The 17,212-nt window shown below is 41.9% G+C and overlaps 1 protein-coding gene across 8 annotated transcripts in view; it reads left to right on the forward strand.

The window, feature by feature from the left end:
• Positions 1–804: 804 nt before the first annotated feature.
• Positions 805–17,212, forward strand: part of DCLK2 (doublecortin like kinase 2) — a 134,425-nt gene continuing 118,017 nt past the window's right edge. For all 8 annotated transcript variants that reach the window (XR_013995044.1, XR_013995045.1, XR_013995046.1 and 5 more), the window contains exon 1: positions 805–1,789. Coding sequence is in view for 4 of the 8 variants with exons in the window: in XM_081075614.1 (XP_080931740.1) it covers positions 1,369–1,789 (421 nt within the window). In the remaining 4 variants the exon portion in view is untranslated. The remainder of the gene's footprint in view (positions 1,790–17,212) is intronic.

Genomic DNA, 17,212 nt, shown 5'->3' on the forward strand with positions numbered 1-17,212 from the left:
GTAGCTCAAATTGATAACATTAAACACCACTTGAATATAGGGGGTAGGAGACGAGGGTGGAGGGATTATCCATTTCCTTTACGAACGCATCCCCAGTGACAGAAATCATGCCTGGCACATGGTACGCTCTGAATTAACATTTGTAGGTTAAACAAATCCCTCAAAAACCAGTAACTTCTGAGCATTCAAAGTTACTGAACGTGTTATGGAATCTGCAATGGAAACTGTGGAGGCTGTTTACCAAAGGATTTCTAAATCAAGCTCCAAATCTGATTTTACATATTACAATTGGTGCCCACAATGAATGCCATGTTTCAAATTTCTGCCCTAGCTTGGCTTCGATTCCTCATTTGGAAGCTGGCGAAGGGAGGCGATCCCTGCCCTTGACTCTCCTTCCTTTGTGGGTTTTTCCCCCTGCGCGTCTGCGTTTCCCAGGCGGAGGAGCGCGTGGCGCGGGGCTGTCGCCGTCAGGCGGGCTGGCTGCTTAGGACCCAGGGGGCGCCGCTCCGCCCGCGCTGCAGCGCCTCCGCGCGGCCCAGTCCGCCCCCCCCCCCGCTCCTCTCGCTCCCTCCCCCCCGGGCTTTGCCATCCCTCGGGGGCAAGAAGCCCCTCCAGCCCTGACAGCTGGCCCCGCCGGCGAGGTAGCGGGAGCCGAGCGCGGGTGCTCGCCGCCGGGCTGGGCCGGCCGACCGCGTGGGAGGCGGGCTGCGTTACCTCCCGCTAGGGCCGCACTCCGCAGAGGAAGGAGCCCCGCGCGGCCCTCCCAGAGCAGCCAGCGCGCGCCGCCCCTCGGGCAGGGCCTGGGGCCGGACGCGTGGGCGGGCCGGGCCGGGCGCACCGCCCCCACGGGCCCGCGACGCCGCTCCCACGCTCCCCGCCCCTCCCCCTCCGCTGCCTTCTTTCCCCGCCGCGCTCCCGGGAGCCGCGGGCGGACGCGAGCCGGCGGTCCTGCGCGATCGAGCTTTGTGTGCGCCCGCGGGCCCGGGGCGAGCCTCGGGCGGCCCAGCGTGGCGGCTCCCGGCCGGCCCCCAGGCGGGACTTGTGAGGCGTGGCTGGGGGAAGGAGGCGCTAGGGCACGCGTGGGGCTCCCCGGCAGGCGGGAGGGACTGAGCCATCCGTGCTGGACAATGAGCCTGGCAGCTCGACGCTGCGGTCACTTTTAGGGGGGCGCGGGCCGGCCGGTATATCCGCAGCTCAGCGGCCCCACCTGCGAGGAGAGGGCGGGATGCCAGAGCCAGGTGTCCCAGCGCTTTAAGGCCCATTAGCGTCTCGCGTCCCCGAGCTGGTCGTTGCGCTGACTCTAGGCTACCTGCAAGCTTTGGCCAGGACTTTTCTTTCTTTTTGCGTGGAGCCCTTGGAGCAGCCGCGATGGCCAGCACCAGGAGCATTGAACTGGAACACTTTGAGGAACGGGACAAAAGGCCGCGACCCGGGTCGCGGAGAGGGGCGCCGAGCTCCTCCGGGGGCAGTAGTAGCTCGGGCCCCAAGGGGAACGGGCTCATCCCCAGCCCGGCGCACAGTGCCCACTGCAGCTTCTACCGCACGCGGACCCTGCAGGCCCTGAGCTCGGAGAAAAAGGCCAAGAAGGCGCGCTTCTACCGGAATGGGGACCGCTACTTCAAGGGCCTGCTGTTTGCCATCTCCAGCGACCGCTTCCGGTCCTTCGATGCGCTGCTCGTGGAGCTCACCCGCTCGCTGTCAGACAACGTGAACCTGCCCCAGGGCGTCCGCACCATCTACACCATCGACGGCAGCAGGAAGGTCACCAGCCTGGACGAGCTGCTGGAAGGTAGGAGGAGAGGGCCCGGCGCGGCAGGTGCGGCCCAGCAGGTGCAGTGGCCGCGGGCCCGCGCTCACCGGCCCGCCCCTCGCTGGGGGGAGCCGGCGTGGTGTCTTCTAGGCGGCCGGGGGAATTGTATGGTTCTCTGCTTTTCCCTAGACTCTGTGTGGAGCGTGCTCCCACCTAGTATACTCTGTCCTTCCCAAGAGATTTGCCTTAAAAAAAAAAAAGAAAGAAAAATGCTAATGGCTTTGGGCTTTGGTGATATCTCCTAATATTGACCAACTTGTGTTTTGTTTGTTTGTTTTTGAAGTGCAAACAATTTGAAAAAAAATGACTCTCTGGTGAGGATCTAGGTAGCCCTTTAGTTAGAAAGCTGTCTGTTCCGCCCTTTCTGTGGACCTCAGTGCAGGCACCTGTAGTGTTCCAGCGTATGGGGCCCTGTTGTACCTGCTTTATTCAGAAGCTGTGGTTGTAAAGTGCTCTGGGTTGGCTTTCCTGGCTTGGCTTGCAGCAGAAGTTACATGAAGTCAGAAGGGTTGATCCCAGGCAATGGTTCTCAACCTTGGCTGCATCTTGGGTCATGGGGACTTTATAAAATATGGGTGCCTGCCCCCCCCATGTTAGGATGTAATTGGTTTGGGGGTGTGGTCTGGGCATCCTGAGTTTTAAACGCTCCCCAGGTGATTAGAATGTTCAGCCAAGGTTGAAAACCACTGTGCTAAAGGGTTTTCCACATTTGGTTGGTAATGAGGTGAATCAAGGCCAATTCACCTCGTGCCTCCTCTCACTGAAATGAGCTAGTTAGGATGAGAGCGGCCCCTGGAATCAGTGGTTGGTGCCTATTATAAATTAGCAGTCCTAGAGTGTCAACTATCATTCATTCAAAGGGACTGATTGGCTGTATGTTGTGTTATCCTTGAATTCCTGCAATATTTTCTCATTCCATTAAGGGGGAAAAAACCACATTACTAAGTACAGGCATACCTAGGCGATATTGTGGGTTGGGTTCCAGACCACCTCAGTAAAGCCAGTATCACAATAAAGCACATCGTAATCTTTTTGCGGGCAGAGGGTCTTGCCTTCAATTTGTAAAAAGATAAATAAAAGGGGTGGGGGGGGCAACGTTTGTGAAGTGCAGTAAAATGAAGTGTCAATAAAACAAGGTATACCTGTAGCTAGAACCTATTGCCAGATCCAAACAGCACCTGTAAAGATCAGACAGAACCCAAGTACTTGCTGACTGCATGCGTACATGCAGTCTGCTCTCATTCATCTTTCTTCATGCAAATGGCACATTCCATATAGTCATAGTGATATTGGTTTAACAGGGAAAAGAAACTGAACTTTGATCCAACTGTTTTTCTTACATTATTTCATCATATTCTTGTGTTATGTTCTGGAGGTAATATGCCCATTTTACAGATGAGCAAACTTAAGCAACATACCTTGCCCCACAGTACCTGCAGTGTATGCTCTTTCATCCACAATTCATTTCTAACAAATCAATATAGTAGCCACACTGAGGAATCCTGGAAGTGGTTGAGTTTCTCTATTTTGTCACTGTTACCAGAAGTTTTTCCTGCCCTGGTTTAGATGAGGACCCAGCCAAAATTAAGTTGTCTCTTCAGCCTATGTGTGTGTTAGCAGCTTCACACATTCACTTGGTTAGTTGTGTGTTTTGGTTTTAAAGGCTTCCTGAGGAGGTGATGACAACCAGAGGAATATAAGTGAAATAAAGATACATTGTACCAGAGGAGTATAAGTAAAATAAAGATACATTGTTAAAAGGGCTTTGTCACTTTTCTTTATTGTGTTAAATACTTAACAGCAACATTTGCTAGATATTTCAAAATTGGGTAACACAAGTAACACATTTTCTGACTGACCCAATCCTACATTAGCAGCCCTGTGGAGGGATCAAGGCAATGCCTATTGATTAAGCGCTCATTACTCACATGCCCTTGGGATGCCGTGCATGGTGTGGTATGAGGACGGACAACAATGTTAATACCTCTGTGAGGTAATTTTATCAATGTATTTGCTACATGACATGAATGTACTCCAAAGATTAATATCATTATTGGGGAGATGGTCAAGATAACCATTATGCACATTAATAAGAACACATAGTGTACATTTTTTTTTGTCATTGCTCAGCCTGTGCATGGTCCACTGAGTCTGATTATCAGACTGTAGCTTCAGTTATAAGCACGAGATTGACACATTTTCTTCTAATCATTCATTCACTGATTTTTGAAGCACAAGAAACCCTAAGTATATGTAGAGTTCAAATTACACCACGTGGTAAATAATGATATAACACAAATACTTGCACAAAAAATATATTTTTCTAGTCTCACCAATTGCCCACTTCTTTCAAGCCGTATTCACTTACTGCAAAAGAAGAAAACGTGTGCGTTTCTTTTGTAATAGTGGCATTCTCCCTGACAATGGATCTTTGTCTAAGTCTTGAATTTTTCCAGAAAATGAGTGGAATACCCTATTGCAAGAGAGTTTTTAAGAAAGAATCATTACTGCTCAAAATCATTTGAGAATTTAAATGGTTTCAACTTTTCATTAAAATTGTGTGCTTCATTGTTTAGATTTATCATGCAGAACTTACCAGCTATCTCTGAAAATTTTATTTGCATCACTAAAAATTGGTGTGTAGTATTGCCTATGTTGAAAAAATTGACTATTTCATCTTAGTTCATCTTTTTACATTGAGTCTCTGGTAATTTTTTTTTACACCATTATGTTTGACACTTTCCTCTTCTGCCTCTTTCATCCCATGAACTTTGTGGTTGAGGAGGTGTTGTTTTTAGTGAAGAATAGAAAGTGATGACTAAGGCTGCCAGGCATGAACACTCATTCAGAACCCCAACCCCACTGAACTCAGATGACAAAAGAAATTTGCATGGCCCAGATTTCTTTTTTTTCCCCAGCTCTTGACCTTGAGAGTCTCTGGTGACCACAGTGTTCAGGTGTTGGCTGGCACTTCTCCTGCCCTGCACTAAACCAGCAGGCATCTCCAGCCTATTGGTTTACCTCCCCTTGCTGGATTAATTTCACCGAGTTGGTGCTGTGTATCCCGGTAACCCTGTTTATTTCAAACTAGATGGGGGCCTTCACTCAGAGGAAGACTGTTAGTCATCATTGTCAATATTGAGAAAATCGGGTTGAGCTGTCTGAAGCCGCGAGCCAGCCAAATTTGTAGATAACTGAGGATGTGCAGGTGACTCATTCTTATGTTCTCACGTCTGGGGCTAAGAGTCAGAACTTCTTGTCTTAGTTTTGTTCCAGGAGTATTTTCCCATTCCGAACATTTTGGCTGTATTGGTAAATGTGTGATGCCCTAAAGAGAAATGCCCAAGGATTGTAGCAACAATGCCTGACAAAGTCAGGCTCCCTGGGTTCTCCTGATTGTGGATTTAAGAAAAATTTACCTCAGTCCTCTGGCCCTCAGTGTCCTTTTCTGTTGAATGAGAAGTTGGCAGATCCCCTCTCTAACTTAAATCCCTTCTTGTCTAAAAGTCCATGCTTTCTCCCTACCTAGGTGGCTATTTACTGAGTGTCTAATGGGCTGCGCTGCCTTTCCCCACCCAGATCCTGTCTTCCAGAAAGTTGCCAAGGCCGCAGATATCCTCCGACCAAGCAGGGAGTGGGTGTCTGGCTCTGATGAAGTGTTTGCCAGGAGCCAAAATAATTACTGATAGCTACCGTTCTCTGCCTCTCTCATCCCAAAATGTTGTTTTGTGTTATTTCTTCCTGTTATCCCTCAGTCAACAATAAATAAGCTGTTTGAATTTTTTGGCATGTGAGAGAATTTTTTATGATTTTGATCAGTGAGACTTCCATTGTTCCATTAAGTTAACTAGAAGATTAGCATGAATTAACTTGAATTTAAGAAAAACAAGGTTCTAAAGAAAGCACGCACTTCAAGTTTCTGATGTTCTCTTACTAACCCTAGTTTATTGAATCTGTTTGGTTAGGTCAAGGTCTTTGAAGGTGTTAAACCAAAATACAATCACTGAGAGAGTTTCTCCTTAAATGAAAACAAGTCTTCAAACGAACCCATATCATAGGGACTTTTTTTCCCCCTTGAAAGATAGATTTTTATAGTAGTAATAGAAACTGAGCTCTTGGAACTTGTTATGGGTGAATGTTTCTTTCCTCACTGAGTTATAAGATATTTGCACATAGAAGTGAAAAGCATTACACATTAAAGGCATATGTGATGACTGGACATGGTAGTTTAACATTGAAATCGTAGGTCTTCAAAGCCTTCTCTACCTGGCAGACTTCTAGATTCTTCTTGAAGAATCTGTTTTCAAATTTCACCTCCGTATGAGGTCTCTTCCCAGACCAGGGATAATGGTCTCAAATACTTGTTGCTTGAGAATATCTTTGTTGTGCCAGGTGCTGGGGGTACAGTTTCTTCCCTCAAGACGCTCATATTCTAGAGGGAGAGAGAGAGACAGCGGACATGTCCACGCACACACGCATCCCAGCTAAAGTGCTGCACTGGCCAGGATGATGCAAAAGTCTTCCCAGAGGAACAGCTGTGGGAGCCAAGGCTTAAGGTCAAGCTTATAACTCTTCCCTCTGCTTCCAGCATTCGTCCTGACCTCTGTTGTAACACTTTCCTTTGTTGTTAGTAGCATATCAGGTCTGTCTTTTGCACTAGACTGAGAGCGTTGTGAGGTCAGGGATCTTGGCCACACAATAAATAGCCCAGAAAATGATTTTCCTTCTAAATAGAACACCAATTTTACTTATAAATAATGAATTTTTACGTCTAAAGAAATAGCCCAGAAAATGATTTTACTTCCCTTGGCTGTCAAGGAGAAGTTTTGTATGAATTAAGTTTGAATGCGGTGGTTCCTGTGTATTTATGAAAATAGGTATTTTGAAAAATTGACCTACATTTCAGGTAAATCAAAGGCGCTGTGCTCAGTCATCACTGTGGAGAGAATGACGCTGCCACAATACCTGCTTCTATACATTTGATTCTTCGCTTGATCTCGTTTCCTTACAACAGGGAAATTTAGATAGTCCAGCGGCAAATAAACTCTTTCCAGAAGTAATGGGAAGAGACATTTTTAATTTGGAGAAGAATCCTAAAGGGTTGAGGAAAGGGAATATTTGGGAGAGCATTTATAAGATTAGAGTATGACATAACGATACTCCGGTAGTTATAAGAAAAGATAAATATTTTATGAAGTTTTAAACTATAGAAATTGATATCTGATGGTTTCCGTGATGTGAAATAAAGGAAACTAGACTCCCCTTGGCTAGTGGTTGTCAAACTGCTTTCGTCATCATTGGCAAGGCCGGGGAGTAGCTGTAAATCTGTATATCCTGGCTGCCTCTTTTTCTCCTCGCCCCACACACACTCCCACACTTCTGTTTTTATCACTTCTGATAAAATAACTACCCTAAGGATTAGGGATTCTTTGCTTCTAAGCATGACTATAATGTATCAGATGTTTTACATGCAATCATTTTATGTGTTGCATTGTCCCCCATTTTATAGGTGGGGAAGCTGATACTCAGAAAGGGTAAACAAATTGCCCCGTTGCACCAATTGTAAGAGGTGGGGCTGGAAGTTGAGGCCTTTCTTCCTTGCTTTTGAACTTCTGTATTCTTATCTGCTGTGTTCTACTACCTGTGAGGAAATGGCGTCCATTTTAACCCCTGAGGTTTACATAGGTCATTAATAGATCAGCAATCCATTGCTCCATCACTGTGCAGCTAAACCTGTAAATCACGGATGTTTGAGAAATGAAGATTGCAGTGGTCCTTGTCACTGTAGGTGTAAAGACAATTTTAGGATATTTCCTGTATGGTTCCTGAAATAAAATGCATCGTCCTCTATACCTGCAAAGTAACATCTCTGCATTCAGATTCTGCAGAGTTGCCTTGTTTGACCTCAGTTTCCTCATCTTGAAAATGAAAGACAGGTTAGGTAATTGCTAAGGCCTTTTTCCCCTTTAAAATTCAGTGATCTTGAGAAATACTTCTGGGAATGGGACAGAGAAATGATCTTGACTGTGTCTGGCTCTGTGTCTCTCTTTAAAAGTTGGCCAGGTTTTGTGTTCAGATGTGGTTGATCGATGTTTAGATGGAGTTCTTAGAACCCCCAGTCACCTATAGGAGGATCTTCTCCATAGTTTTCAAGAAAGAAAATTACAAACCCAGTGAGGGCCAGGAGGAACCACAATCTTAGTTGTTTCTCTATCCCACACAACAGATACTTCTGGCATATGATGCTTGAGGCCTAATTTTACTTTTGTGCCATATACAAATATAAAGTATTTTAATAGATGGACATAGGTAGATTTAAGTGTTTTTAAAAATCTTTCTTAGTCACAACAGCCAACTTGACAGTTGGTTAGACATGTAGAAGTAGAATAAGTTCATGCAAAAATCAACTATTCCTTGCATCTTCATAGCTCAGTTTTTTAAATAAGTTATTATTCAAGGAAAAGATGCAATATATTGATAGTTTAACAGTTTGTCAATTTGACTAATGCCTAAGATGCCTGACTTGATGTTTCCCTTTAGGCGTCTGTTAGAACTAAATTCTTCTGCCTTTATTTTGTGTGTGTGTGTGTGTGTTTGTGTGTGTTTGTGTTTAAATCCCAGGATTATTCTAAGGCCCTTAATATTTTTAGTGTCTACTTTGTGTTAGTTCTTTGACGTAGCTAAGACTTAGTTTGGTTCACCTTGTACATTTATTCTGAAGCATTGTCTTTAGCAAATTTAATATATAGCTATAATACAATCTGGTACCTTTTATGTTCTGTGACTTGGAAATATTTTAAGGCTAGAATTTTCATTCTTTAAGACATGCTGCAATTTTTATTCTAACCCAGGGTATTTAATCCTGTTTGCCATGTCTTCTGCAGCCTAAATCAACAGGCTGGTCATATGGTAACTTTTCATAAGTTACTACCTTAGAGACTGAAGGAGTGGGAAGATACTGATTTGTGAGATCAACTTAAGTACTTTTGATTGCACTATAACATTTACTAACACTTCAAACAAAGTGACTAAAATAATCTACAGGTAGTATGATCTACTATGCTACCTGTTGGTTATTGGTTGGTTAAATTGTAATCGCTTGCAACCAAAATATATCACAATAGAAGTGTTAAAATACTGTCATTGATTTATCTCTTTCTTCACTATGTATCTTTTACAACTTCAGATTATTTTGTAAAATAACAACAATAATTATTTCTGAAAGGCAGTGATTGATGCTCCCTTTCCCAATACCCTTGCCCATCATCTTGGTCGTTTTACTTAACAGCATTTTGCCTTATCTGCTGAAGAATCAAGAACAGAAAAAAGAAGTTATGGACACCTAGTGATTATACTTATGTTCATCAAGTTTCTGTACAAGAAAGAAATTGGGAAATAGCCCAATGTAAACTCATCTCTTACTAGTTCGGGACCAATGCCAATAGCAAGAAGATTCTGCATGAACCTTATAATGTACATGAAACACTGAGCAGAGTTCTAGCATGCAGTGGCTCTTTGATAAATAGTACTGGTCCGCAGCATCTTAAACCACCATTTGTGTCGTATATCACCCTCCCCCTGCCCATAATTCTAGAGCCACTATTTAGAGCTCCATAAGGCCCATTCTACTTCTACATGGCATCCCTACAGATGTTTTGATGCATTGGTCATGTGTTCCTCTCTTATTTCCTTTTTCCTCCCATCCCCAAGACATCACCTCTTTTTTTGGACAAACTTCTAGCTTTGAACCTTTGTGACTTGCACTGAATCTTTCAAGCCATCGTCATTATTAATCACTTGCTTAAAACTGGGGCTGAGTCCTCCTCACACTCGCAGTGAGATTTAAGGGATGAAGGAGGAAGGTGTTAACAAAAGTCTCAAGAAATTTGGGAAATGCTGTCGAGGAAAGTTTTATCTCTGCTCGGGTCGTGAACTCAAGGACTGACCCTATATCCATTATGCCCCAGTTTATTTGCAGATGTTAGGAGATGGACACATTTTGGTTGGAAGGTCTCTCTCTCTCTCGCTTAATAACCTTAAGATTATGGTGTTTCTCAAACTTTAGAAATGTTTGGGATAATTAAAAATGAAAAAGTAGAAGCCTAACAGCAAAATTGTGGGCACACAGCATTGCCTCAGTTACTTTAATTACATTGTCACTTAAATATTGATAAATATAAGGTAGGTGTCCTTACGCATATGGGTTTTACACACCGATACAACCCAGACAAGTTGATGATGTAAATATTAATAAAACTGTATAAACAATAAAAATACAAAATAGCAACATAAAGCTACAGATACTATTTGCTCAAATTAAGTTGGTGTTCCCAGTATGACTGTGGTGCTGAATGCTAAGTTTCGTGTGTTGTATTTCAGAATGCCATGGATTGAGTCAGTTTTGCACTGCTAGGGAGTCTCCATTCCTGCAGAGTGAAATTATGTCCTCTGGCCTTAACTTGCTGTGCACATGTCAAAGTTACAGCACTTGATGCCAAAAGAGTTGAGGCTGTGGACGTAGAGTGGGTTGGCTGTACTTGCTTTAGAAGGAGTCATTCAGATGTTCCAGAACAGGATGATAGAAACATTTTAAGTCTTATCAAAATAAGCACAGAATTAAAATTGCCATGGTGAACTCTTGTAGACTGTGGGGTAGAGTTGGCTCAGGTGTGAGAAGCAAAAAGACAAATGATGGATATGATCTGTAGGTTCCATCCTACTGGGAGATTAGATACAATATCTTTTTCTCAGTGGGTAAGCTTTACAGCTTTTTGATTAGTGAGTAGAATTTTTTGTTTTTACTTTTACATCATGTTTTTGGTCTTAAACTCCTCCCAAGTTTCAATTCTGGATTTGTGGGCATACTTCTTCATAGATACTCAGATGTTGGAAGTACCTTTTTTGTTTGTTTGTTTGTTTGAAGTACCTTTTGTAACCCTTTCTCAGTGGAGGGTGTATTCTGCACAGCTGGATGTGACTTTAGGAAATGACTTGTTTCAGCCACTTGCCTTTAGATGTATTGAAAGAGCATTGGGGTGAAAGATCTGAATGGGTGCCCTCAGCCCTATCTTGCCGGAATGGCCACTAGATTCGTTTTGTGGATGTGACAGATCGCCATGGACCGGAGACATAGCACATGGGTGCAACGTGGGAACAGCAGCCAGGCCAGAGCACTGCACTCGGTTACTCTATGATTCCCAGGCGTTCCAATTCCGGGCACTGTACAGGTTGGGTACAAAACCCCAACGAAACCAATTATCCACAACAGAGTAATAAATCCCCCTTACTTTTCCTCACCCTGTATTTTTCTTAATCAGCTGGGTGTGGGGAGCTTGTCTCTGATGTGCTTTAGGTGGAGATATGCACACTGTAAGCCACCTAGTGGGATGATCTCGCAAATACTGTACTCAATGAAGGACATCAAATCCTATTGTGGATGCAACATATCTGACTTTATTTTCCTTGGTTACATTCCTTTGGAAGTAATTTTTTCTCAGTTTTGGAAGTTAGGAAAGAATTTAGGTTCCTAAGATATTTACTAATATTAAACCCAAAGCGTCAGCCATGCCTTCTTTTCTCTTTTCCTTTTCTATGCTGCCATATATAAATCGGGTGGGGGGTGGGGGTGGGGATTTCTCTAAGCTTGAAGAGTCCTTGTACTGTAGACTTGTAAACAAGTTTTCCTTCTCATCATAAAATTCAGCGCTTGCTTCCACTCCAAGAGTTAAGTATAGTCTCAATGTCCAAATGTTGTGTAACTGATTTTCTGCTATGAATGTCAAATTGTTTATAATTACAAACTATTTGTGATGTTAGGCAGTTTATATATATATACATATATATACACATATATTTTAACAAAGGTGGATGAAGGATTTTATACTAACTGATAGAAAAATAGGATAAAACACTGTTGTTGGATTTCTCACTGCATAAGATTGCATGTAGTTATTTGTAATTTCTAATAGTAAGTTAATATTTTAAATGTTAAGAGATTACTATGATTTAGCTATTAAACATTATATGAGTTAAAGACATGTTAAAATCATATTATATAGAAAATAGTGGGGGTCCCCCAAAAATGTACACATTTTTAGAGATGTTATCTGTGTATTACTTTTCGAAGTTGAATTAAATTATGATAGCAATGTGTAGTACCGTGTTTTCCCGAAAATAAGACCTAGCCGGACCATCAGCTCTGATGCGTCTTTTGGAGCAAAAATTAATATAAGACCCGGTATTATATTATATTATACCTGGTATTGTATTATATCTCATATTACATTACATTACGTAAGACCCTGTTACATTATATTAAAATAAGACTGGGTCTTATATTATTTTTTGCTCCAAAAGATGCATTAGAGCTGATGGTCTGGCTAGGTCTTATTTTCGGGGAAACAAGGTACGATGTTCGCTCAAAAGATGGCGTTAATCAAACAAATGCTAGCATCATTCATTGTGTTACAATTTTAATAGTTTTTTTCTTTCTTAAAATGTATATACATTTTTTGGCACCCTCTGTATATTAAAACATACTAATATATAAGCTATACACACACACACTCATACATATATAAACACATACAGACACGTATTCCTTTGATTGAAAGACACATTACATTTATTAAACTAAAAAAGTGCCGTTGGACTCTTGATGCTTTGATGGTCTGAAGTGAAGAAAAGTGTTGGTAGGTACTAAGCAGCCCTGATATCCTGCTTATTTCCCTATATGCCTTGGCTTGCCTTTTGATGGGTTAGCATGACCCAAGAGTAACTGAGATCGTGCATGCCTGCTAGGATCATAGTGTGTAAACAGCTTTACTATACAAACGTTTTACCTAGAAGTGATACAAATCCAAACCGAGATGTATTAGTTTGTTTTGAAAATAGCATTTTGGCCATAACTTTGACAAACATGTTTTTAATGCCCGTTATGTACCAGGCTACTGTGCTAGGTATGTGGGTACAATGAAAAAGGTACAGTTTTTTTTCAAGGGGTTTCCAGAGTAGGCAGTGGTTTGTCATGAGAGATTGTTTTCAGAGTCACTTGTGAAATTAAAAAAAAAAACCTGCTCACATGTTCTGGTACCACCTTCCAGTGACTCTGGTTCATTTGAACTGTGGGGAGGCCTGGGCATCTGGATTTACACAATAAAATCACCTGATTAGAAAAATTTCCACTCATAACCACTGGAAGAAACAAAGAATAAATGATGATAAGAAATGAACACATTGTAAGCTCAGCGTACAACAGGATCCAAGAGGGCCATAATTTTTTTAAAATTTTATTTTAAAATTATGAAAGTTCATAAAATACACTTTTATAGCCTGGCGAGTTCTTATGAAGTGAACACCTTTACTCTTCCCAGCCACGTCAAAAACACCATACTGGCAGCATCTAAGAGGCTCTCCCTGTGTCCTTTCCCAGTGATAACTCTTCCAAGGTGACCGTAGCCAAACTTTTGCTTTTCTTTATATTTTTGAGTGAATTAACACCTACTCAATTTTGTCATCTTTTTGTCACCTTTGTTTGTAAAACTATCCAAGTTCTTGCATGTAGCTTAATTGTTAATTTTCATTACCATACAGTAGTACATTATATGACCACACCATAGCCTGTAGGGGATATGTGGATTGATTCTCATCTTTGGTTATTGAGAAATACTTCTGTGAACGTGTGTGTGTGTGTGTGTGTGTGTGTGGAGAGAGAGAGGGAGGGAGGGAGCACATATACACATTCTGCTGTCCATATGTGTCACTTTTTCCAGGGTACTTTCTTGTGGTGGATTTCTGGGTCATATGTGTATCTTGTCAGCTTAGTAATAAATAATACAACCTCTTTTCTCTAAGTGATTGAACCAATTTAAAATCCTTCCAACAATATACGAAAAGTTCTGCTTTACTTCCTTGCCAGTGGCAATTAGTCTTGACAGTTTAGTAAAAAAGAGGCAAGGCAGGAGGAGGAGGAAGGTTATTTCAGATACATAAGAAGGAGTGAAAATAGGAGGGTATGATGAATTTGAAGGAAATTGCAAATATACTGGTATGACACTAACTTAGGAACCTGTGGGAAAGTCGGGGGAGATGGGGCTGAAAGTGTGCGATGTGCTCAGGAGTGTGTCCTGTATTCTAAAGGCTGTGAAGCTGGCAAAAGACATCAGAGCTCCATTTTACAAAACTTGCTGTGACAGCTCTGTGGAGGGTGAGTGGGTGAGACCTGACACCAGGAGTTTAACTATAATCCACGAAGAAATGAGTGCAGGCAGAATTGAGGAGATTGGATCCCAGAGGAGCTTAGACCAAAGTCAGCAGTTTTGCCACTTTTGTTGAATGTGGGGAAAGGGAGAAGAGAAGCAGGAGTCTTGTTTTTGCTTAGGTGACTATACAGGTGGTGATTTCCTTCAGTCAGTTGCGGAATTCAGGAAGAGGAGCGTTTGAGATCAGGACAGCAATAAATGGGTGTGAAGTTGGTTTTAGACATATGGCATGTGAGATAGCCGTGGATTCTCTAGTAGAGATGTTCAGTAAGTGGTTTGAATTCAAGACAATGGACTAGGTAGGGGATGTCCTCAATCTGAGACCTCATAGGGGTAATTGAAGCCAGGGGGGTGAATGCAAATGCCCAGGGAGAATGTAAGGGAGGTGGGGGAGGCCTGGATGGGTGGGAGACCAGGAGTAAGAGTTAAACCAGAAGAAATTCCATCATGGAAGCGAGGGAGAAAAGGATCTGTAGGAAGAGAATCATGACGGGTGTCCAATGCCCTCAGAAAACGCCAACTGAAATCAGAAAGGTGTGCTTTGCATTTAGTGGTTAGGAAAGAAGTACTTGAGGATGAGGTACTGGTCCCCAATTGGAGTGCAGGGAGCAGAAGTGATGCTGCAGTGGCTTTAGAGCAAATACTGGGGGAGGAAATAGAAAACACCAATGAAGAGTGCTTTTCTTAACAGTTTTTTAAAATTTTGCAATTGTAGTTGACATTCAATATTAGTTTTGGGTGTACAGCATCGCGGTTAAACATTTATGTAATTATGAAGTGATCCCACTGATAAGTCAAGTACCCATTTACCACCATATATAGGTATTACAATATTACTGGCTATGGTTCCTATGCTACACTTTACATCCCGGTGACTAGTTTGTAACTACCAGTTTGTACTTCTTAATCCTTTCACCCTTTTCACCCAGCCTTCGGCCAACCCCCTCCCATCTGGTAACCATCATTTTGTTCTCTACTGTATCTATGAGTCTGTTTCTATTTTGTTTGTTTTTTAGATTCCACACATAAGTGAAATCATACAGTATTTCTTTCTCGGACTTATTTCACTTGGCATAATATCCTCTAGGTCTATCCATGTCACAAATGGTAAGGTTTCGTTATTTTTTATGGCTGAGTAATATTCCATACATTGTATACATGTACCACATCTTCTTTATCCAACTGTCTGTCAATGGATACTTAAGTTGCTTCTGTATCTTGGCTATTGGGAATAATGCTGTAATGAACATAGGATACACATATCTTTTTGAATTATTGTTCTGGATTTCTTCAGATAAATACCCAGAAATGGGATTGCTGGGTCATAAGGTAGTTCCTTTTTTAATTTTTTGAGGAACCTCCATACTGTTCTCCATAGTGGCTGCACCAATTTGCAATTCCACCAAGAGTGTGTGAGGGTTCCCTTTTCTCCACATCCGTGCCAGCACTTGTTGTTTGTTGATTTATTGATGGTAGCCATTCTGACAGGTGTGAGGTGGTATCTCATTCTGATTTTAACTTGAATTTCTCTGATGATTAGTGACATTGAACATCTTTTCATATGTCTATCGGCCATCTGTATGTCCTTTTTGGAGAAATGTATTGAGGTCTAACTGCCCTTTTTTAAATTGGATTGCTAGTTTAGTTGCATGAGTTCTGTGTAAATTTTGGATATTAACCCCTTATTGGATATATGGTTGGTAAATATTTTCTCCCATTGAGTAGGAATGTCTTTTCCTTTTGTTGATGGTTTTCTCTGCTATGCAAAAACTTTTTAGTTTCATGTAGTCACATTTGTCTAGTTTTTCTTTTGTTTCCCTTGCCTGAGAAGACGTATCCAAAAAATTACTTAAGAGCAATGTCAATGTGTTTACTTCCTATATTTTCTTCTAGAAGTTTTATGGTTTTGGGTCTTACATTGAAGTCTTTAATCCATTTTGAGTTTATTCTTGTATATGGTGTAAGAAGGTGATCTAGTTTCATTTTTGGCATGTATCTGTCCAGTTTTCCCAATACCATTTATTGAAGAGACTTTCTTTACCCCATTGTATATTCTTGCCTCATTTGTCATGGACTAATTGACCATATAGGTATGGGTTTATTTCTGGGCTCTCTGTTCCATTGATCTGTTTTTATGCCAGTGCCATGCTGTTTTGATTACTATAGCCTTGTAGCATACTTTTATATCAAATAGAGTGATACCTCCAACTTTGTTCCTCTCTCTCAAGATTGCTTTGGGTATTCATTGTCTTTTGTGGTTCCGATGAGTAGTGCTCTTTAACTGGGAAGAGAATGGAAGCCAAAAGCACATTAGGTAGAGTGGGATGAGGAATTACGAGAGGGGAGGATCTGTGCCTGTGTTTAAGGTGGGAGACACTGTGTATAATCCTGTAAAGAGGGCTCTCCTGTTACACGGAGGAGAAAAGAATGACCTTGGAATCTCAGCATAAGGAGAGGGAGCAAGTCCTGGGAGAGGGACTTTCCATTGAATAGAGGAGGGTACCTTTATTACTGAAAAGGGAGAGAAGGTGGGAAAAATTGGCATGGACTGAAGTATATTTTTAGGGATGAAGATTTTCAAAGAACAGGAATTGGGGAGTTCCTAGCTTTTAATAGCCATTTGCCTCTTAAATAGGAGGCAGTTCATTTAAGGATGAAAATTAATGATTAACAAATACTCAGGTTATATTACGTAGCTGCTAAATATGAAGTAATACAAAATGTCTTTGAGCAAATGTCAGTGGAAAGAAGCTGTAACTGTATTTCTGGAGAGAGAGTCTCCAGGAAATTGAAAGACTTTCTGTTTCATTCCATGCTTGAAAACAATTGTGTAACCGGTTTATGCTTTATCCATTTTTTTCTATACGGAAGGCAAATCCTCTTTGTATGTAGTATTCACATCATCATTTTCATTTTGATTTCTTAATATCTTATGGTCAAAGACTGTTATGAGAAAGCGCAAAGTGTGTGTGTGTGTGTGTGTGTGTGTGAGAGAGAGAGAGAGAGAGAGAGAGAGAGAGAGAGAGAGAGAGAGAGAGAGAGAGAGAGAGAGAATATGAATGAATGAATGAATTTCAGTTTTCTTCAGCCAGAGACCACCAGGAACATACCTATAGTTGAGTAAACTGGGTTTATTACTCAT

The sequence above is a fragment of the Rhinolophus hipposideros genome (genome assembly GCF_964194185.1).
Source record: "Rhinolophus hipposideros genome assembly, chromosome: 16".
In the NCBI taxonomy this organism is placed as follows: domain Eukaryota; kingdom Metazoa; phylum Chordata; class Mammalia; order Chiroptera; family Rhinolophidae; genus Rhinolophus; species Rhinolophus hipposideros.